This window comes from Gekko japonicus, unplaced genomic scaffold (genome assembly GCF_001447785.1).
Source record: "Gekko japonicus isolate JY-2015 unplaced genomic scaffold, Gekko_japonicus_V1.1 scaffold323, whole genome shotgun sequence".
Taxonomy (NCBI): domain Eukaryota; kingdom Metazoa; phylum Chordata; class Lepidosauria; order Squamata; family Gekkonidae; genus Gekko; species Gekko japonicus.
This window is the reverse complement of record NW_015168661.1, coordinates 295,357-319,310: the sequence shown is the minus strand read 5'-3', so window position 1 is coordinate 319,310 and position 23,954 is coordinate 295,357. Positions and strand designations below refer to the sequence as shown.

At 43.5% G+C, this 23,954-nt stretch overlaps 1 protein-coding gene across 1 annotated transcript in view; it reads right to left on the bottom strand.

The window, feature by feature from the left end:
- Window positions 1-23,954, bottom strand: part of PRKG1 (protein kinase, cGMP-dependent, type I) — a 710,261-nt gene that overhangs the window by 398,269 nt on the left and 288,038 nt on the right. Inside the window, exon 3 of the mRNA XM_015415260.1 lies at window positions 12,647-12,752. Coding sequence (XP_015270746.1) covers window positions 12,647-12,752 — 106 coding nt within the window. The remainder of the gene's footprint in view (window positions 1-12,646; window positions 12,753-23,954) is intronic.

The window sequence follows — 23,954 nt, the reverse complement described above, 5'->3', positions numbered from 1 at the left end:
CTTGCCAGTATCTGTGGGCTGGGGAAACTGTGTGCTATTGCTGATGTGACTGGTGTACCAGGAAGCTGCTAGTCTGCCTGCACTTGTATGCTAATGAAGTGACACACACACACATCCACCCAACCTGGGAAGAAGAAGACATCTCCACTGTGGTCAGCCAAGGAGTGATAAAAACAACAACTTGTCCACCATTGAGGAATTACAAGCTAACACGTAGCCCTGAGAGAATCTGGTTTGCATCTGAAGAGACTGTTTCCTGTTTACAGCTTGGGACCAAGCTAAGGATATTTACAAGTCAAAGGTTGTCTTGGCAGCCAACATTCACACTTTGACCAGATGCATTCACTGAGTTAAAGGATTAGATTTCAATATTGCCCCCTCCCTCAAGGTAGACACGTCATCTCCTAGTAACCAATAAAGTCAGGTAATGGGACGAGCTACAGGTGGGAGGATGGTACAGATGCCAACCCCCTAACATAGGTTATAAATTGCAAGGTTCAACAGTTTGAACCCTGCTAGCTAGCCATCTTCTACCTCAACTCTGCAACTTAAGCTTTACTCTAGGTAATTCTCACGTGCTTTCTTGGACTGCAGCCAAGAAGCCCACACGTGTTGGCTGGTACCAACTGTGTGAAGTAGGATTTCCTTAAGTTAGAACTTCTGTATTCCCGCATTCTTCCATGTGAAGGTCGAGCTCTGGATCAGATAAGTATATGCCGTTTTCCCTTTTCCATTCCCATCCATTTAGTGTAAAAGTGATTGTTTTCCATTTCTTCTGTATCTAAAGGAACTTGTATGTATGAGTGAGTAATTCTGTTTTTGTGTGCTTGTGAATTAAACATTATTCAGTAAAGAGAACAACTGATTTTACAACTGCAAATCTTGTCACGTTGTCTCTTTGGGCGGGATCCTTGGGTGAAGTCTGAACTCTGTATACACAGACCAAGAGCCCCTTACTCATTTAGTCTTGCCCCTGCTGTAGATAAAGGAGGTCAGGCTAACAACTGCATCCATAGCAGAAAAGGTGTACCAAGCAAAGGCTGTGGCAACAAGAATTAAATAAAAGGATTCAATGGCATTTATAGCAGAAACTATAATTAAATAACTACAGTGAGCCCCAGGATAAGTTCTTGTACCAATATGCCTATATTTTTAAAAATCAAATTGTCAGCCAACAAGAGTAATAAGAATGGAATCACACACGATCCGTCAGTTCCTGTCACCGCAAAAAGGTTAAGGAAGTGTGGTTAAGGTTAAGGATGGACTGGAAAGATCAACCCAGAGCCGAAACCTTAGTTGGAAGATTACTAAAACTTGATGGCTACTCTTACTAGACTGTCTTCTAATTCATAGTTTAATTACATGTTAGAATCCAGCCTCTAATGTTCTAGTCTTTTCTCTTTGGAGGAGGGAAAGATTGGGTTTAAGCTCCTCAGTGTTCTGAACAGGTAATCGATGCTGATGGTGTTAAGTGTCATTTTTATATTATAATTAATTGTTGTTATTATTTGGTTATTTATAGCCTGCCTTTTTGCTGAGACTCAAGGCTGGTAGCAGTTCCTTGTACCACACAGACCTCCAATGTCAAGGTTTTTTAAAAGGAGGGCCAGGAAGAAAGGGAGGAGCAGTCATTTGGCAAGTGGCTACTCCCTCAGTGGCACACAAGGCAGAAAACTGTCCCCATGGTAACCAGACACTGGGTACTGGGAGACACAGGGTCAGTGTGAGGCCTTAAAATGGCAACACAGGGAAGGGAAGCTGGGAGCTCTGGCCCTCTCAGCAGGCAGGTCCTACAAAGGCTTGGTAGTGGCAGTGGGTGAATGGACAGAGGGAGAGAAAAACCCCTCTGAGCCAGTTTGGTGCAGTGGTTAAGTGCGCGGACTCTAATCTGGGAGAACCAGGTTTGATTCCCCACTCCTCCACCTGCATCTGCTGGATGACCTTGGGCAAGCCATAGTTCTGGCACAGCTGTCCTTGAAAAAGAGCAGTTTGTGTCAGAGTTCTCTCAGCCCCACCCACCTCACAGGGTGTCTGTTGTGGGGAGGGGAAGGGAAAGGAGTTTGTAAGCCGCTCTGAGACTCCAAGTGAAGGGCGGGGTATAAATCCAATCTCCTTCTTCTTCTCTGGGCATTGGGAAAGCTGGGGGGGGGCACATGCCAGGCAGAGACCTTAGACAGCCACTGGTACTCAGATACCTTGGAGGGTGTGAGGTTCCCCAGTGGGTGAGTCAGGGCAATGGTTGTCCTCTGCTCTGGCAGCTGGGCAGGGTTGAATCAGCACCAGGCATCAGCTCCCGACAGAGGGTGCCTGTTTCCCCACATCTTATTTATTTATTTATTGGATTTATTTATTTATTTATTGGATTTACAGCCTGCCTTCCCCTGTACAACAGGGCTCAGAGGAGGTAACAACATTAATATAACAGTATCAATCAAGTTAAAATTAAAACAATTTTTACCATAATACTAAGCAGTGATCAGATGGCACACAAAAGAGAACAACTAAGTGCCCCATATCCAGGGGGGAGAGTAAAACATCCTACAGTTAATCAGATGAGAAAATTACAACCCATAAACTGGGGTGGTGGTGGAGAAGAGAGGCCAATCTATGTTGGAAACCACCACTGCCTCAGCCATAGGCCTGGTGGAACATTTCTGTCTTGCAGGCCCGGAGGAACTGCACCAAGCCCTGATTCTGGTCAAGGACAGCTGAATGCTTTTCGGGCCAGGGATCATCAGTAGGTTGCTAACCTCTTTGGGGGGTATATCAAGAGAGGCTGTCCTGCAGGTAACCTGGTCCCAGACTGTTATGTATGGAATGGAATGTATGTATCTTTGTATATAGAGCTGGAGTCTGATGTAAGGTATTGAGAACCAACCTATCAGAACCAGAGAAGTTCTGGAGGGAAGCAAACTGATTGGTCTTTATTTACAATATCTGATTGGATGTTATCTGACATGGGGGCGTGGCTTGCCAAGCCAGGACTGTTTAAAAAGGAGCCTGTTGCTCTTTTGTCTCGTCTCGTTCTGTTTCTTCTGACTTCGTTGAATAAAGCTATTATCACTGTTCACCTGCTGCCTTGAGTCTTGAATACAACACAGACTGTTTAGGGCTTAAAAGGTTAATAACAAAACCTTGAACCTGATCCAGTATTCAACCTGAAGCCAGTGCAGCTGACTGAGCACAAGCTGAATGTGGGCTCTGAACTTGACTCCTATAAGCAATACTTTTGGATCTTGCCCACTGTTTGGAGAAGAAACTAAACCTTAATTCATTCTGGTCCCCCATCCCTCATTTGTGGATCCTAAAATATGGTATCCATTTAAAACCACCTTTTCTAAGGTACAGCAGACCACTGAGAGCAAGTATTCCTATTTGCCAGTTTCTTGAGGGGGTTGCTACTGAAATGGTTCTATTCTCTAGCTTAACTCTGAACATAACTGACTTTCCCACTGAATCACATCAAGCTTCCAGTATAATCTCTTATTGATATGCATGGATTCTTCAACTGTAGCTTCCATTAGCATTAAATTGAGTGTTTCATAGATGTTCCTCAACTTTATAATGAGAGTACAGAACCAGTGGATACTCTTCTAATAAAAAATGTTGAATACAGTGAATACCTAATTTAAAATCACTTTACCCCCTGTAAGTAGGCCTAAGGTATGTTATATAAATCCCCAAAGACTTGTTAAGGAAAAGCTGTTAGCTTCCATTATTCAAATTTCCTCCTGTGTAAAACCAGTGATCCATTTTTAAAATGTGACAGAAAAGGCACAAACAGTCCTTAACACTTCTTATGTCCTCTTTTTCTGGGGGTATATTAGCAATACAGGAGACACTCTTGAGAAAAATTCAGCCCAAATTAACTGGCTCATGTACACAAAAGTACAACACAAGCCACCTTACATATTTTATTTATCATTGCTCGGTGCTCCCCTACCTGAGGATGTAAATATGAAACTTTATCACACAATGTTAAAACTGTGCAAACACCATCTCAATCCTCTGCAGAATTCTTCTTAAAAGGCAACTGACCCAAGGGGGGAAGAATCTTGAAATGGGCAGCGTGAAAATGACAGTTTGATTCTTTTGGCACATTCGTTTGGTTCTGCTCCGCTGCCTGACTGCGCACTGAGTTTTAGTGAAAAACCACCTTATTACTTTCAGTTCTTTGCTAGCAAACCTCCTTCAAGAATAATCCTCATGTGTCCTGACTTCCAGCTGCACTTAAAGTAATAGTGCAGAATGGAACAGGAGGGTAGCAGGGCCAGCTGTTCTTATAAAACTTGGGCCATATGTTCTCTCCAGGAACCACTTCAAGTATGACTTTTTTCCTGTAAAGAGACATCATCCGTATAAGAAAAAGTGTGCACTGTCACCTGGAAAAGTATAGCATGAAAGTTGCCCTGCTTAGATATGCAGATTCACATATTGAAATAAATATTTATACCTGAGATTAAGCGTCTGAAACCCAGTGCTAGGAGGCAACATCGGGGAAGGCCTTGACCTCTGAGCCTTATTTGTTGGCCCTGGTCTGATCCAGCAGGGCTCTTCTTGTTCTTAACATATTCCTCCAGAAACATTTTTTGGGGGAGAAACTGTTATATATTAAGTTCTGCATTAGCTTGAGTTCTGAACCAGGATTGTAAATACACCAATCAGAGCTGCACAATGTTCTGGAGGGAAGCACTCTGATTGGACCTTATTTGTAAATAGTGATTGGTTGTTAGCTGACTTGTGGGCGTGGCTACCTAAGCCTGGACTGTTTAAAAGAGAGCCTGTTGCTCTATGTTTTTGTCTCGTTCTTGATTTCTTCTGACTTATGAATAAAGCTGTTATCACTGTTCACCTGCTGCCTCGAGTCTCGGCAGAAACTCTCTATGCATGGAAAGTATCAGACAATAAACTGCACTCAGACAGACCCGTAGCCAGGATTTTTTTTAATTCAGGGAGCCTTTAAATAATGGGGGGGCACCCCCCACACACCCCAAGCCTGGGAGCACCCCATAGAAGCCCCTGATCTCTCATGCAAGCCACCAAGGGAGAGGCATAGTGAAGGGTTGAGCCCCCCCCCCCTTGCCACACAACCTGAAATGGTGCTCTCCACCCAGCTTGGCGAAAAGTTGGGAGGCCTGGGCAGTAAGTGGGGGGGGGGCTGGCCCCGAGATGCCCCACTGTAGCTACAGGCCTGCCCTCAGAACAACAGCACAAGGAGGCCAGGACCTCTTTAACTCCAGAGAGATTTCAAATGCTGGAGTTCTTAGACTAAACATGCAGGCCCTTTTCACACATGCATGTCTCTCATTTGATATGACTAGCTCTCTCTTTGCTTTAACTCTGGCATACTGCTATTTCTGCATCATTATGTACACTAACTAGGATTCCCCTCATCGTTTGAACTAAGTTTTCAAAACTTGGTTACAACAAGGGAATGCAGTCAGTACAAAGGCAGATATAAAGTTACATTTTGATCAAAGCAAACAGAAGCCCTGATGATCACAAGTTGCAGTGACCACACATAAAACCCGTGGACATGGTACACTTGATCTTTCTTTATACATGTACTGAGTAATTTTCATCTTGCATTCAGCTCATGTACGGCTGAACGTAGGATTTAAACCCCACATTTATTCTGGTTTTGTTTGTTTGTTGGACTAGGATCTGGGAAACCTAGATTCCAATCCCCACTCTGCCACGAAAGCTCACTGGGTGACCTTGGGCCAGTCTCTCTCTCAGCCTAATCTGCCTTACAGGGTTGTTGTGAGAATAAAATAGAGGATGAGAGGCTGGTATGCAGTGTCCTGAGCCCTCTGAGGAACTGTGGGATAAAAAGGCATTAAATAAATAAATATGGATGGTATATCATCAAAATACTATTAGCAAGGACAAAAATGTTTTATAAAGCTAGGCAGACCCTTGACTGTATGTCATAGGACTCCATTTGATTGTATACGCATACACACCTGGGTGACATTCAACCAAAATGCCCAAGTAATGGATTCAGGCTTTAGTTTCGGAGAGCTACAGAAATTCTGTAGAGGGGGGAAGGTAAACTGATGAGGTAGGAGCTCTACAGAATTGAAGATATATGAGGGCCAAACTATACATTAACCTTTTTAAAGAGCTGTGTTCAGGGAACACTCTGGTTCTGTGCAGCCAGACAGCAACTGCGAGGAAGAGCTTCTTTTAAAAAAAAGGAGAGCCCAAATAGGCTCAGAAAGCCCCTGTTTTTCCTCTCCCCCAAGCCTATTTCCTGTTTGGAAACAATGCTGGTGGTGGTGAGTTTAGGGTTGCCAGACCCCTGGTCCAGGCAGGTGTCCCCCCGATCTTTCAGGCTTCTGTAAAAAACAAACAAACCCATAGAGTTCCCCCCAAAATGATGATGTCACATCCACGTGATGTCATCACATTGAGGACGTCACATGACATCCCTGCCCACCCCTGGAATGCCCCCCCATCCCGCTGCCGGCAAGCCGAGGGGACCTGGCAACCCTAGGTGAGTTACTTTGCTATTTTTGCTGCTCAATGTACCCAAGAATGCCCCATAGACCCAACTCCTTACAAACACTAATGTGAGGTTAGCCCTGAGAGAGAAACGAATGCATTAGAAAAACCAAGTATGTTATTGAAATCTTAATTTCCCTTTGCTCCATAGTTTGCCATTAAAGCTACTGATTAAGTTATTTTGCCTGACATTTTAATAGAAGACACTTTCTCTTGGATGAAATATTGCCTATGGTACAACCTGAAAACAACTACCATCCTGAGATCTTTTCTAAACAATGAGCTTTGATTCCACAGAGATCATCTTTTCTCTTTTAGAGAGGGACAGAAATCAAGCTCAACAAAAGTAATTACCAGCAGTTGATTGCACAATACAAAGACAAGATAACTTAATCAGTTTATTCAGGCACCTCATGTCTTCTCTGCACAACCCCCCCAAGCATTAACCAGAAATAAGAATCAAGAACATAGTGAAATGTCATAATGGATACATTATACACAAACACCTTACCATTCCAAATACCAATACAGAATGCCAAGAATTGTAGGGAGCAAATCTAAGCAGATCTGTTCAGAAATAAGTTCCATTTTATTACATGGAGCTCTCTCCCAGGAAAGCATTCACAGGATTGTACCACTGAAAGTATGTACATAATCTACAAATCACTCCCTGACCTTCCTTCCAAGAGTGTTTTTTTGTCCTGCTTGTTCAATATGCAACATGGAATGGCCTACTCTTCAATTAGGGTTCTGGAGACATGGGTTGGATTCAAGAAATATATTAAACCCCATGGGGAACCTAAAATGCCAATAATTCTTGGACAGCGACTGAACTCCATTTCACAAATTTCTTGGAAACTAGTTTTCCATTTTCTTATCTCACCTCAGGTTGGTGATTATCAAATGCAACTGTCTTTTAATATAACTATCCTTTGCATATCTATTGAGCCACAGAATTTTATGAACCTCTTTATATTTATTTAGATAAATATCCCAAAGCCACTAACAACATTGTTCTCCCCTACTCCTGTCAAGTTCAGGCCTCACTTGCCATAAGAACATAAGAGAAGCCACTGTTGGATCAGACCAATGGCCCATCCAGTCCAACACTCTGTCACTTCCAGTCTGTTTTGGGGTTAATTGCTTTCTTAGACATGCTTCTTTCACTTTTTTATCTTCCATGCCGTTTATCTTCTCTGCCAGGATTGGGGGTGGTGGTGGATGCTGGTGCGAATGTCTTCTTGAGCTTGTGTAGTACGTACTGGACCATGGGAAACACATGATCTCAGCTCGTTTGACCTTGGAACGTAATTGTTCATTTGCAGGTGTTGGGCCGGCCCTGAGGGTAGGCCTAGAACTTTGGCAGGCTGACTGAGAACACTGATTGGGTGGTTTGCAAGGGGGGCTGCCCTGCTTTTTGTACAGGGTTGGACCTGGAATCTGGTGGCCAGTGACACAGAATCTGTCTATGCTTGGAATCTCTTTACGTCCGAATAAACAAATCTTGCTGCTACAAGAGTGTTGTGAGAGTGATTGAGTCCAGGACTTGACACCTCCATTTTATCTTCACAGCAGCAACTCAGTTAGGGTAAATTAGGTTAGGTTGAGAGATAGTGACTGGTCCAAGGTCACACAGTGCAGAGTGGGTATTTGAATATGGGTCTCCAAGATTCTAACCACTAACCACACTTTAACCACTAACCACACTGGCTCCATTGTGCCATTCCCTGTTCCACTGGCTTCCTCCTTCTCTATTGTGCATTATATCACAAATTTCATGTGAACCTGCAGCACTATGAGCTAGGACTATGCACAAGTCCAGGTTGTTAAGTTTCTGGGTATCTTTTATTCCAACCCACAGCAAACTTTTTGAATAAATAATTTTTCAAGTACTTTGTTACTCCTAGCTACGTTTCTTGGAGGAAGGGTGGGATAAAAATCCAATTAAATACATAAGCGTATATCTCTTGGAACCTTTTCTAGGGTTGTATTATGTCAGACCAAAGGTGGTCAACTGGCTTATATAAGCACAAGAATTCTCCCTGACATCTAATTTTCTAGACAGACATGTATGGGGGGGGGAACTATTTTAATTTAAAAAAATATTTTATTAGATAACAGGTTTAGGATGGGTTCCATCAGCTATAATATACAAACAGTTAAATACATCAGATAAAATACAATAATAATTCCCATATAGCTAACAAAAGCCTCAACAGATAGGTCTATCACAAATTGGGGCTCTAGATGTTGCACAGATATGATCCACTGAAGGGGAGGCCTGAGAGATAGAAGAAGGATGCCCGCCACCTCACCTAAAAGCCTGGTGGATGAGCTCCATATTACAGGCCCTGTGGAACTGTAAGAGGTCTTGCAGGGCTCTGATCTCATATGGGAGCTCATTCCACCAGGTAGGGGCCAGAGCTGAAAAAGCCCTGGCCCTAGTTAAGGCAAGATGGATGTCCCTGGGGCCAGGGGCCACCAAATGATGCTGATTAGCAGATCATAAAGCTCTTCAGGGCTCATCTTCAGTGTTCCCTCTAAGCTGAGTTAGTGTGAGCTAGCTCACAGTTTTTTAGCCTCCAGTTCACACATTTATTTATTTATTGCTCTCAGGACTCCACAGCTTAGAGGGAGCGTCACTCATCATGTAAACTGCTGTTGTACTAATAAGAAGTTGTGAAAACAGGTTGTCAATTGACAGATTTTTGAGGCCTCAGAACTCACTCAAGGAAACAGACAGTAATCTCAAGGGTTACCATTCCCCAGGTGGGGGGCAAGGGATTCCCCACTTTCATGGGCTCCATCCTGCTAGTGGCCGGTTGGCCAGCAGAGGAAATCCCCCCACCCCCAAACAGCAATGTTGTGTGCAACATGCTCATGTCACCTGGAAGTAATGTAGGCATGTCAGTGACATGGGACAGAATGCTCTGTTTTTTGGACAAAACTTTATAGTTTGAAGGTGATTTTACCAAAGAGTTTTGCCCCAAAACCAGAGTGTTGCTCCTGATGTCACTGGCTTGCCTATGTCACTTCCAGATGATGTTCACACATTGCATGAAATCCCTGCCCACTCCTGGAATGCCCCTCCCCCCCTCCCCCGCCAGCACAATGATCAAACCTGGCAACCCTAGAAACCTGAGTTCCCTTTTTTCATTCTGGAACTAATGTCTCAGTGCTATCTACCATTATACTATGAAAATTATGGATGAACTTCCTTGAATTTTCATAGTTTGCTGTTTTCCACTTCACAGTGAATCATGTCATTTCACCATGCTTTTTTGTTCAGTTTTCCACAAAAAAAATATTGTTCAGAAAAAGAACAATTTTACTTATATGGTATGGCTAGAAAAGTAAGGCTGTGGATTTCAGCACCAAAACTGAAGTCCACATTTCTTTGTTAAGATCCCCTGAGGTTTCATTCAAGCGGAAGTATTTCTACCCCAGTCAAGACTCTTTGTCACTCCCTGTAATAGCTTAGAATTGTGCAAGGTAACCTGCTGTGACAGATTTATTGTGGAGACACTGCTTACAAATAGTGAAGGATTTAGACAATAATGAAAAAGGGAAAAAATTACACACATCTTGAGGAGTACAGTTCATGGCACAACTAGTAAATTCCAAAATGTTTTTAGACATGTAAATTTAATAAATTAAGGATTTAGATTTTCCAACTCCTTTAATTATAATATGCAGTTTCCACTTGTTTTGCACTATATAGTCAAATTTTCTTCTCTGTGTACAGGATTGAGGCTAAATGTCTTTTTATCTGATGTAGAAGCAGAAGAATGTTAGCAATATTTGTGCACAATAACATTTTTATTCTCATTTTACTATATTAGGAATTGTTACAAAAGAGAACCTGTGTAAACTGCTAACCATAAAATGTGCATAACACACCCACCACTGCTACTACTAGGGATGCAAGCTCTGGGTTGTGAAACTCCTGGAGATTTTGGAGGTGGACCCTGGGGAGGGGGGGTTGGGAAGGGGGGACCTCAGTAGGATATAATGCCATAAAATCTACCTTCCAAAGCAGCCATTTTCTCTGGGGCAACTGATATTTTTTACCTGGAGACCAGTTGTAATTCCAGGAGACCTATAGCTAGCACCTGGAGACTGGCAACATTAGTTCCTGTACATACTGGGGTGGGGAGAGATTGTGGAATAAAATATTGCTGCATGCCAATCTAGAGATATCTAACAGATGTGGAAAATTTGATGTGCATGCCAATCTTCTACATCTGCAAGGTATTTACCTTTTTTAAATTAAAAAAAAATCTCAGTTGAACCAGAAGACATTTAGAGCTTTACCATGCTGGGTAAGCCTGAATAGGGAAATCCCTGTGCTGAGGGCAGCCCATACAAACTTATGGACCAGGACTTATATCTGAAATATGCAGCCCTCAAGGAAGGAAACTGGTCACAACTGTATCCATTTTACTTATTTCTGTCCACAGAAGATTTGACATTAAGGAGGGAACTGAGGAGTCATGTAATGTAATCCTAAAACTGAGTTCAATGGGATTTATGCCCTAGTCATTTGCTATACAGTCTAATTCAGGAGTCTCCAAGAGGTACCTTGTGAGCTATTGGTAGCCTGCTATTGCAGAGTAGCTTGTGTATTTCTTAGGGAGAGACTGTGTAGGGAAAACAATCTGTTCCAGGCTTTATTTCATAGGGTTTTCCTCTGTGCTGCTTAGGTGACAGCTTCACTTCTGGTGCTCATCCAAGTCAGTCCATATACTATTTCTAGGACTGAACAAAATGTATTGTGTGTGTGTGGGGGGGGAGTAGCAGCTCAGGATATTTTTAATTATGGCCACAGACACACCTAACTTAGGAAGGGGTCATAGCTCAGTGGTAGAGCATATGTGTGGCAAGCAAAAGGTCCTAGCTTCAATCCCTTACATCTCCAGCTGGAGAGAAAAAACAGAATCTGGAAGGAGCAGAAGTGATGTTAGAGACCATAAGCAACTGGAGAGCTGCTGACAGTCTCAGCAGACAATAATACTGATGGACCAATGGTCTGATTCAGTATAAGGCAGTTTTGTGTGTGTGTGTGCAGCAACTTAGGACTGGATTGGGCTGTAGGTATATTTATTATTTGTGGATTCATTTTTTTACTATTTCAAATTAATCAAAGACTTTATTAGTTTTATATTGGGAATGGGTTCAATATATTTACTCCACGCTTTATTCACAAAACTTAATCTTTGTTCCTCGCTTCGCTAGTTTGACACACAGTGACAAATCTGTTACTGGAATAAAAGAGATTCAATAGGAGTAGGCCTCAAGGCTAACAGAAACACTGTTGCTAAGCAACCCAAGTGATTTCGTGGTTACTTATACCTCCCCAGTGGACTTCTGTGGTTTTCTTCGCTTTTTTCTCTTAACGTGGGCCACATAGTTCTTATCTTTGCTGTATTCCTCATTATTTTTATTAAAATATAACTAATATTTGCTTAATACATTAATTGGCTTAAATATTGTAGAATTATGCAGCACCACATTTTGTCAGCTCTATGATGTTTTAGGAAGGCAGAAATACTTGAATAAATTTGGAGAGCTAAAATTCAAGTTTAAAGGATGAAAAAGCATCTCATTATCCCTCTCTTCTCTGAGTCAAATGACCCATATTGTAGATGCCTGAAGCAAAAACACTTTTGTTTCACTTAAGCCTTATAATTTTCCTCTGTTTGGGAGATATGCAAAAATATGCTTTAAGTGGAACAGTTTGCACATTAGTCTATGTACCATTTCCATGAAAGATTATTATTTTACTTCTTTGATATATATTCTGTCAAATAAAAGATCTTTGATTAATTCATATAAATGCTTGTTCCTTATACGTGTACTATATTTTGATACCATTATAATGGCAGGTGCCATTTTCCTACAAAACAACCAGGCAGATGAACAATTACAATTAGAAGAAGTGAACCGTAATGAGGCTATGATCTTCATTTATTATTTTTCTTTCTCCAAGTTCTTATGGCATACATGTGGGTAAAACACAAAATTAAAAGGGATGAGGAGAGATGAGCACTCATTACGCTGCATTCACAAAAAAAAAGAGCCCCAAGAAGTGCGGGCAGCAAATTTAGTGTGCGTTCCAAAAAATAAATAAGTGCCATACCTTTTCAAAAATTCCATATACTCTGTATGCTTGATGAGGCCAGTCCTCATCATTATTGTTTGAAAACATTGCCGATCAATAGCCCAAAGTTTCACATTTACGAGAGCTGGAAAAAACAAAACAAGACAAGACGAAATTTTAATTAGCAAATTTAAGTTTAAAAAAACTTTGTGAATTGCAGAGGAAGTGAATAAATTATGAGAAAACATGAGAATGATAAACTTTTTCAAACAAATGAAATGGGAAAGTACAAAAGAAAGAAATTTTTCGGGGCAATGGATTCAACATGCATTTCTCTGATTCATCATAGAAGTTTTGATTCAAAGACCTCATCATAAATTTCCTTGCTAAATCCTTTTATCAGAATACAATAAAATACATCAAGAAAAATGTCTCTTAATAAATAGGTTCAACTAGCAAGTTGACCAATGGCAAATACCCCTTTAATCACTATAGACTGGATTCTACAACGTCATTCTGCTAAACTGGATCCTATGACTTCATTCCAACAAGATGTCCTCCAACAGAGAGAGTTCTTCTAACTTAGTTGAAGAGATCTAACCTCATGGGCATTCCAGCATTTTTGTTGGGCTATATTGGCATATTAAGTAAAAGGGAATCAGTTTTTAAAAAGCAATATATTTGCAAGACCATGTATACAGAAGGAAATATTCTCATAAAAAAACAAAAATACTAGTTCACAAGTTAACAGTTACTAGGCATGCAATGAAATTATCCAACTCAATGTCCCATTGACCTGATGGAAGTCCCCACCGCTGGGTATTGAAATAATACTATGATTACATTACTTTTATTTAGCTTTAGAAGCATTTAGCTATGATTTTTGTAATTATAGACATGAAGATATGAAAGTTATATATTTTGTAACAGAATGGGCCTGCTCTGGCCTGCAGGCCCTGTTCCCCCTTGCCCTCCAAGGTTTTCCCAACACATGGAGAGGCTTTTCTTTCTCTCTCAGGTAACCACTGCCACCACCTGAACTTTGTAAGGAATTGCCCACTGAGAGGGTCAGGATTCCCAGCTTCTCTTCCAAGTTCTGAGGCCTTGCCTCTGTGTCTTTCACTGCCCAGCGCCTGGTCACCATGGGCGCACAAGGCAGTAAACGGGGACCATTTACTGCCTTGTGCTCCCCTGGAGGAATAGCCACTTGCCAAATGACTGCCTTCCCCAAGATGGTAGAGGTCTATGTGGTACATTGAACCACTACCAGCATAAGAAGTTATAAAGTATTTATTAAAAAGAAAATTTTCACAAGCATACTTTTAGCACAGCACCAGATTGAGCAAGGAATTCAAAAGAAATGGGTAAAATGCAACTCCTCTGTCCCTCTCTCTATACATGCCCTATCGGATGTTAAAATATAGGCTAGGCTCCTTAGCATAAGATGCTATACAGTTCTACAGGTTCCATTACCTTGCAGCTTCCTTCACCTCTCAGGCCAGCACATGTTTAATGGTTGCCTCCTCCAGACCTCAGTTAAGAGTTCTGTCTGCTCTGATGGACACAGCACCAAAGAGAACTTCCTCCTTGCTCTCCTGAGTTTTATCATCTCTCTTTTCCACATTCACTGACCAGGTCAGAGAAGCTTTCCTACTCTCTCCAGTATCTGTTCCCTGCTTGAAGGGGGAGGAGCTTGACCATTTCATTGTCTAGACTCTAGACATATTAGCATTTGTGTGAAGGTGGGCTGAGGTAAATCTGGAAAGCAACTGAACTGACTTCCTCCACTTTGCCTGTTCTTTACCCAGAGAAGGGGGGGGGACTTTAAAAACTCAGAGTGAAGATTTTGCTCATTTCATACTGCCAAAGAAAAAAGAAAAAATACATTTCTTCACATATTTCATAGAGAAATGAGAAAGTAAATTAAGCAATTTCCCAGTAATTATTGATAAGCTCTTTTATGTGCCTTTGATTTCAGTGGGAGAGAGTTCCGCTCATGTTGACTGCCCTGTTGTGCACTGCCTCTTTAAGAGGCTATCCCAGTAGACCTCACAGCAAGCAGGAGAGTAGGGGGGACTCAGTGCAGAATCTGCAGAACCAGGCCAGGACAACCCTGGCCTACAACTCTAGAAACAACTTTGTTAAGTATTGTAGGCCCCGGTCACACGGGCCAGATAAGACCGGGGGGGGAGGCGTGGCTGTTTGCCCCAGAGCAAAATAAAGCATGGTAGCCTGATCACACGGTCCCCCGAGTCTTTGCGCTTAGACTGTTAGCTGGCGATCACATGGCGATGCTGGAGCGTGGCAAAGAAGCGGTGCAGCAAGCATTTCGTATTTGTGCACATGCGCAGTTCTACAGAGCACTGCTTTCAGTTACGTGTTTGTGTGCATGTGCTTACGAAAAACATCCGGTTTGCGATGGGATGTGGATGGGCGGCGGATGCCACGGGATACTAGCACTCCCGTGATCAGACGCCCACCCCTGCCCCACATTTTCTGGATACTAGTGCACTTTCTGAGGTAGTTTTTTACTGCACGTCTTTGGTGGGATGCCACGGGTTGGCCACGGGTGTGCAATGCTTCCCAGATGTTGTGGTGTGATCGCGCCCCGAAAATCTGCCTGACATTTGTGCCTTTAGTGCGGCAAATCCTGTGTGAACGGGGCCGTAATCCCTTATTCCAATAGCCAAGTTACCTGACCTACAGTTATTGTTAATAAAGAGGCCTTCAGCCAAACAGAACTGGGTCTTTGGTGTTTGCCCCACTACACAAAAGTAACTATGGCCCCGGTCACACAGGCAGGAAAACATGGGGGGGAAGTGTGGCTGTTTGCCCCGGAGCAAAATAACGCGTGGCTGCGCGATCAGACGTCCCGTAGAGGTCCCGTCGAGGTCCCGTGGTTAGGGAGGATGTGCCAATCACAGGACAATCCTGCGGTGCAGCAAAGAAGCGGCCTCTCTAGCAAAAGGCTCCGTGTGTTTAACCCCTTCCAGGGCTGCAGAGGAATGCAAACTGTGTCCTCCTTCCGTTCCCCTCCAGGAGGAGCTTCAGCCGGACCGCCCTCCCACCACACCCCTCTGCACCTCCCCCCCTGCCACCCGATGCAGAGAGTTCCTCTCAAGCAGGCCGAGCCAGGATTCGGGGGATACGGAAAAGAGGAGGGGGTTGAAGTGTGCGCATGCGCCGTTGGGTGCTTGTGCGCTTCCCGTGGAGACTTGGGGGAAAAACCCTTTTTGCGAGGGGACATGGGCGGGTGCCAGATGCCACGACCTACCACCGGAAACGCGATCAGGCACCCGCCCTTGCCCCACGGTTTCTGGAAACTAGTACCTTGGAGGTACTAGTTTTTTACCCCGCATCTTCGGCGGGAAGCCTCGGGTTCGCCACGTGCTGTGATTGCTGTGATTGCGCCCAGAAAATCCACCTATCTTCCGTCTCTGTAGTGTGGCTAATGCTCCATGTGATCGCAGCCTATGTTAGTATTATAAAATTCTAAAATATCCAAAAAGTCTGCAAACACAACAAGGCCTGTTTCATTTTTGAACTATCTAACTATAACTGATACTGAAGCAACCCCCTACTATGAAAAGTGAGAATAAAACTTGTAAAACTGTAGAAGTTATGGAATCTGCAGCTGAGGTTTTGAAAAAGGTTTTGCCAAGTGAATGGTGATCATGGATTATTCATCTGTATTTCAGGAATGAATTACATCTCAGCAGTGCATGCAGAAGGTCCCAGGTGTTATCTACAGTAGAAAGAACCTCAGGTAAGCAGCAGGGAAAGACCTCTGTCCACAATCTCAAAATACCTGGATAGCATAGGCCAACAGTCTCTCTTCATGTATAAATAAATTTGGCAATCGTATGCAATAAGGAAGGACTGAAAGCTTTCAACAGAAAGATTACTGATGTTTTCACCAGGGAACTAATAGCGAAAAGTTAAGTAGAGGGGTTAATGTAAAGTAGCTTTAGACATCAACAAGGGATGACTAAAGAAACCCTATGCCCTCTCCATTGTTGAAGATGATGTTTCTTCCTTATATTTCTTCTGGTTAGTTTTCACTAGTAACAGGCACAGATACTCCCAGATGAAGAAACAGAGCAAAAATTCAAAGGATCTTACTCAACTGGCAATTTGGAAGCTGTCTGCATTTTGGCGTTTTGACTGTCATTTATCTTTTTCAGACTGGGATTTTCAGCGCCCTGAATAAATGCATGGCCACTTGCATGGTGCTGAATAGCAAAAGCTCTGAGTAGCCTGCAAAATGATCGAGTGAATGTCGAATGAAGTGAGGCCGTGTGCTGTCATGCGTTTGAAGCTGGATTAAGTAGTCACTTAGATTTTTGCCACTGAAGGTTGCCATGTTTGCTGTACTCTTTTGGGGGCATTCCCCCCCCCTAAATAAACCCTGAAACTATTCCAAAAGCTTGGTAAAAGCAATAATTAAAAAATCTTGAAAGTAATGAAAATGTTCAAGTGCATTCACCCATTCTGAACAACTCATCAAGAGCCACCTGTTAGCCAGAGAAACCTCAACTACAAAAACTTATTTCTGGCAGTGTCATAATTTGAAAATAGGCCTGATAATTGTCATGGTTTGAAAACAGGCCTAATAATACTTTGAATTAATCTGCATAATTATTTCAATAATATTTTACTGCTAAAACACATAGGACAGAACTACAACAATTAACAGGAATATATGGCAGGGGGATATGTAAAATAGAATTTGTAGGTAAAGGTAAAGGTTCCCTTGCTCGAAAGCCAGTCGAATCCGACTCTAGGGTTGCGGTGCTCATCTCCGTTTCAAAGCCGAAGAGCTAGCGCTGTCCGAAGACGTTTCCGTGGTCATGTGGCCGGCATGACTAAACACCAAGGCGCACGCAACGCTGTTACCTTCCCACCAAAGTGGTACCTATTTATCTACTTGCAATTTCTTGCTTTCGAACTGCTAGGTTGGCAGGAGCTGGAACTAGAGACAAGAGCTAAACTACTGACCTTCCACAGCCTGCAGTTCAGCGTCTTAACCGCTTGAGCCACCGCAGCTCCGAATTTATAGGTAGTGGTGCTTAAATCTTCATCAATCTGCCAAGTTCTGCCTACAGACAACTTCTCCCTGTTGTTGTTCTTTTAAAAAACCAACAGATAGGATTCTTTTGGTCACAGAGTGCTGCTGAAGGCAAAACAGTGAACTGGGTGGGGACCTTGGTTGGGGAAAGTGTTAAAACAACCTCTCCCTCAGGCCTGTAGCCAGAAATGTTAAGGGTACAGGTACGGTTGTCATATCCCTATCATCTAAACCCTGAGGCACATTGTGTGGGGCCTAGTGATGTCATGGTTGGGGGTCTACTGATGTCACACTGTTATCAATATAACACCAGTAGTTATATACAACATACCACACGGAATCTGTGTCTAGTCACTATCATAAGACTTTTGACAGATGAATTTATGCATGCTCACAGATTCAATTCAAACTCCAATAAATAAAGAGTGTTTTCAAGGGACAATATCGTGGCTACCAAATACATTTGACTTACTTCCAAACTTTGAGAGCACAAAAATGTTGATGCCTGCTTTGGGATTAAGTAGCTTTTTCCTAAACTGCAGCTCTCTGCTGAATGATTATTCCTTTGTTTTGCAGATGAGGCGGAATGATTGACATATGTCTTCTTAATGTTTGTACCTTAGGAAACAGCTCAAAGGTACAGGAAAGGAAACACTTGGTTTAAAAGAAAGCAACTTTGCAGTGAGCTTAGTATTTCTGTTCTTTTTAAAAAATATATGTGCAACCATTTCTAACTCACCCTTTTATCTGATTCCAGACTAGTTAAAAAAATTGATAAGCACTGCTCCCAGTACAAATACTTGGGGCCTCCCCTCTTTACTTCTATTTTGAAAAACATCTTTTCCTAGCTTTTTTAGTTATTTGCAGGGCTATTTTTGGGGTGGAACGCACCAGAACAGCGTTCCAGCTGGCTTCTGAACCCAGCCCCGCCCCCACCTCCCAGCAGCTCTCAGTCAGGCCAGGACTGGGAGCAGGAAGCAGCACGTGCTGCCTGTGCTTGCTGCTGTACCACCAGGAAGGCAGGGTAAGTTGTGGGGGTGTGGGGGGTATGCCTCCGCCCCCAGTCCCAGGCTCTCTCCTGCCACCAGCAGCCCCGGGACATCCCAGGCAGCCAAGGAGGGTCTTGAGTGTGGAGTGCTGGGGTTGGGAAGAGGGCAAGGAAGAGCAGGGGATGTGATGGCCCAGGATGGCAGCAGCCTCTCCTGGGTCCAGTGCCGTCCTTGGCTGGAAGGGGCCCAGCAGCTGTGGGGTGTGGAAGCCTCACCGACCAACGGGTTCCTTTCTGGTAGCCGGGGGGCTGGCGCACCCCCCCTCTCCTCCACAGGCATGGAAGGGCTGCCTGCAGGGCGGCTCACCCAGCTCACTGGCAGCAGGAGATGGCCTTCATCAGCATGGTAAGGCCAAAGCACTCATGCAGTCGCGCGGGAGGGAGGGGGCTCTGGGTTCTGGGTCCTCCTCGCCCGCCCTCCCAAGGGCCTTGGTGCTCTCCCCCCAGCTCAGCTGCCACCCAGCCTCTCCCTACAGCAGGTCCAGCTGCTCTGCCTTAGGTGGCATCTCGGTCACGTCCCTCTTCTTCCCACCCAGCTCTCCAGGAAGTGTGCCTGAGGTTTGCAGTCCTCCTCTCAGAACTTCCGCCCCGACAGGGAGCAGGAGAGCTGGCGGCTCAGCAGGTATCTTCCCCAGAACGTGAGCCAAAGTGGCCCGAGGGAGCACCATCCGTGGGCATTCCGGCCATCGGGGATGGGGATGCCCCCCCAATTCTGCCCCCTGTGTTGTTGTTGCTGCCACCGCCTGGCCATTAGCGAGTGTTTAGTTCAGTGTTTTAAATAATTGTATTTTCAAGTTGCCATCCGTATTAGAACTTTACACTTCAGAATCAGCATGCTTATTAAACCTGTGTACTGGTAATCAGTAATCCCTGGTTCTCTGTGGGGCACGTTGCTAGCTTTTTCCTTTGCAGTTGATACAAAGGGCTTCATTTCCTGTCCTCTCATTCAGCCACTGGGGGCTTTGCAAGGGCCCAAAGGAGTTGTTGAGCTGTGGGGCCGGACTAGAGCTTGGAAGGCAGCTGCGGATTCATTTCCCAAGAGTGCCTGGCATGTTTGCAGCTGATCCTTAGAATGTGCATGGCTCAGGAAAGCGTTATGGCTACTATTTGGAGACTGGCATTGCACCGACCCTGGTTCTCGCCATTCCTAGTGTGTGCGCAGCATGCTCTTTCTCTTCCAGTCCATCCCACCCACCACCCACCTGATAGCTTTTGCGCTTCAAAGAAGAGCTGGTGCAAGTCTATTAGCTGGCGCGTGGTAGTGATAGCAGCTTTCAGTGAGACGGTTCCTGCCATTGGATACGATTGCCCGCTGTTTCGAGACATTACAGCCCTTCTCTGACATGCAGAGTTTGACATGAAGGAGGGGCAGGGTGTGCGTTCGGTTCCTGGTGTGGGGCACGTTTCCATGGACTTGGGCTGGTGGAAAGGCAGAAGAACAGAGGGCTGGCTGGGGAGGCACTGGTAGCCTTCTTGATTTCACAGGGACGATCCTGTGCCATTTGGCTTGCTTTGGGCTGCTCAACCACGGGGGGGGGGGAGGAGTGTTGCCAAGTGCAGCATTGCTCCCATTCCTGTTGAATTGCAAGATGACAGTGGCAAGAAAGTTCTCTAACACCAGCCAGGCCTTGTTAAAGCAACTAGAGGCAACAGTTACTTGCTACAGCTCTCTCCCAGTTCCTTTCCTCCTTGGCTTTTTTTAAACAGATATAACTTGTAATGTAGTCTTTAAAAAGGGTTCCAGAGGAGATCTGGGAAATTACAGGCCACTCAGTCTGATGTCAATACCGGATATGTTGGAGAAATGACGATTGAGGGGTGACATGCCAGAGGTTTACAAGATCATGCATGGGATAGAACAGGTAGAGAAAGAAGTACTTTTCTTCCTTTCTCACAAGACAAGAACTCGGGGCACTCAATGAAATTAATGAGAAGTAGATAAAAGGAAGTCCTTCATCACCCAAAGAGTAATGAACATGTGGCATTCACTGCCGCAGGAAGTGGCGGCGGCCATAAGCATAGACAGCTTCAAGAGGGGATTGGATAATATATGGAGCAGAGGTCCATCAGTGTCTATTAGCTGCAAGATACAGATAGGAACTCTGGGTCTTGGACAAGTGATGCTCTGTATTCTTGGTGCTGGGGGGGGCAACAGTGGGAGGGCTTCTAGTGTCCTGGCCCCACTGCTGGACCTCCTGATGGCACCTGGTATTTTTGGCCACTGTGTGAGAGAGAGAACCGGGTTTGATTCCCCATTCCTCTACTTGCAGCTGCTGGTGTGACCTTGGGTCAATCACAAGTTCTTTCAGAGCTGTTCTCTCAAGAGCAGTCCTCGAAAGAGCTCTCTCAGCCCCACCTACTTCACAGGGTGTCTGTTTTTAAATAGTAAGCTGATCTGCATGAACAAGATTGAGGGGAGGCATTCATATCAGAGTCCTTAAAAAATTTCCTTTTGCTGTGTGCAGCCCACAGAGAACATTAGCAAGAAATGTACACTGTGTACGTGTTCATTCTCTTCGTTTTGCTGTAACTTAAAATGGTGTTGTACAGTTTCAAAGGGACAATTAACTGGAATGTGTAAAAGGAATGACAGGATTGCCCATTGGAAACAATGGGAGAGTTTTGAAGGCCCATTGGAGATAATGGGAGCCAGGAATTGGTCTGGTGTGTTGACTTGCATGGGCTCCACTGAAATACATTGCAGCACATAAAAAGTTGCAAAGAAAATGTGGAATGTTTTTTCCATTAAGGTCTTTGGGCCCAGATAGGCTACTCTGGGACTGGAATAACAGCCCCCAGAGTGAAAAGACAGTCCCTTTTGTGTTTCCCTTCTGTGTTTCTCAATAAATGTCATAAAGTTGTATGCTACGGAGGGTAGCTATTCGCTTATTGGAGAGGGTCTATCTAGAGTGACATAAAAAGTGTGGAATTGGAAACTTTTTAAAAAATGCTTTTATTGGCTATGTCAAAACCGTTTTGACAATAAACAAGGTAAACAGAATAAGAAGCAAAAGGTGGGTGTGGCTGGATGACCACACTTCTGATAACAGGAGGGTGTGGCCTAATATGCTAATGAGTTTCTGCTATTGGGTGTGGTCTATTATGCTAATGAGATCCTGCTGGGCTTTTTCTACAAAAAGAGTCCTGGTTATTTGTCTGAATACTCCTTTGTTATATTGATGACTCAGAATGCTGGTTGAGTTTTCTGTCTTTTTTTTGCTGTTCATAGCTGGTTTATGATAATCCCATAGAGACTTTCAGAGGTGGTTTGACATTTCCTGCCTCTATGCAGTGACTCTGGTATTCCTTGGTAGTCTCCCATCCAAATACTAACCATGGCCAATCCTGCTTAGTTTCTGAGATCTGATGAGATTGGGCTAGCCTATGCTATCCAGGTCAAGACAACATTTCCTTAGTGGTTAATGTCTTTTATGTATACCGCCTTGTGGTCCATGATTGGGTGAAAAGGCATCATAAAAATGTTTTAAATAAATAAGATTAAAAGTGACAGGCTTAAAACAGTCCGGTAAAATTTGCCAGAACAGCTGAACTTGGATTAAAAAAAATAAAATCCTGGACTCCTAAAACATGACCAAACCTAAAAGAACTCAAAATGTGCTGGTATGTATGTCCCTGCTTATGGCTCATAAACATCCATGAGAAGAGTCAGGTGTATCTTGCCAATATTTTGTGCATGATTGCAGTTAAATGTTTAGACAGAAACTATATTTTACTTGTTACAGTAAGATGCATGTGCTCTTATCAATCGTCTGTGAAGATACTGCATATCTCTGAAACGCACTCCAAGGGGGGAAAATGATAAGCTACAAACAGTCACTCATACCTCCTTGATTGTCAAAAGACTAAAATATTGCTCCCCCCAATCACAAATGAAATCTATGAGGGTTACTGCTCTATGGCTTTTGCCAGGTTCACACCTGTTTATCATGTCTTTCACAATAAAGGTCCCAATGAATTTAATTTAGTGTGCTTTCAGCACAAAACAAGGATTCTGCTTTCCTACTGTAAGTGATATGCTATGTAACAAATCTAGCAACAACTTATTAAAGGTAAATTAGACAAGCCTGTAACCAATCACACTTAATGGTTACTGTTTAGACAATTGCTCTAATAAAACTCAAATAAAATGAGTATAGGTAGTGCATACTATTATGTGCTGGACTGAGAAAAGTTAACAGCTTAGTAAACATTAAGGCACAATAAACATAATAAATGATAAATAATAATTTCTTAGATCCGTCGAGGATCACAAGTTCACTCTAAAGATTATGATCTTGCTTGGAATGCAATAGAGCTTCATGCTGAATATTTGATAACATAAGACGGGCACAGCTACGACTGTAACTGCTGATCTGACACCTCCTACTAAGAGTGCATTTAGACATCCAAATGAACCATGCTCAAATAAATACACCCAAACCAGGCACGCAAAGGCATCTGGCTCAGGATTCCAGTTAGCAGAAGGAAGGCTAATTCTAGAGCAGATTATTAAACGCTCTGTCTGTGAGCACCTTGAACGGAATGAGTTAATTGGTAGTAGCCAGCATGGGTTTATCAAGAATAAGTCATGCCAGAGCAACCTTATCTCCTTTTTTGATAGAGTTACTAAAATCGTTGACTCTGGCAATGCTGTGGACATAGTGTATCTAGATTTCAGTAAAGCAGTTGATAAAGTTTCTCATGACATCCTTGAGGATAAGTTGGTTAAATGTGGGCTGGATGGTGCAACCACTGGATGGATTCATGGTTGGTTGAAAAATCATACACCAACCTGGAGGAAGACATAGAGGGGATGCTTATCAAGTTTGCAGATGACATGAAGCTGGGTAGGATTGCTAATTCTGAGTCAGGATTCAAAATGATCTGGATAGGCTGGAACAGTGGGCTGAGACAAATAAAATGAATTTCAATAGAGATAAGTGCAAAGCCCAACACTTAGGTACAAAAAAAATCAAAGGCACAGATATAGAATGGGAGGGACATGGCTTGACAGCAGCACATGTGAAAGGGATCTAGGTGTTCTGGTTGATCACAAGCTAAACATGAGCCTGCAGTGCGATGTGACTGTAAAGAAAGCTAATGCAATCTTAGGATGCATTAACAGAAGCATTGTGTCCAGATCACAGGAGCTGGTAGTTCTGCTCTATTCTGCTATGGTCAGGCCTCACCTGGAGTACTGTGTCCAGTTTTGGGCACCACATTTTAGGAAG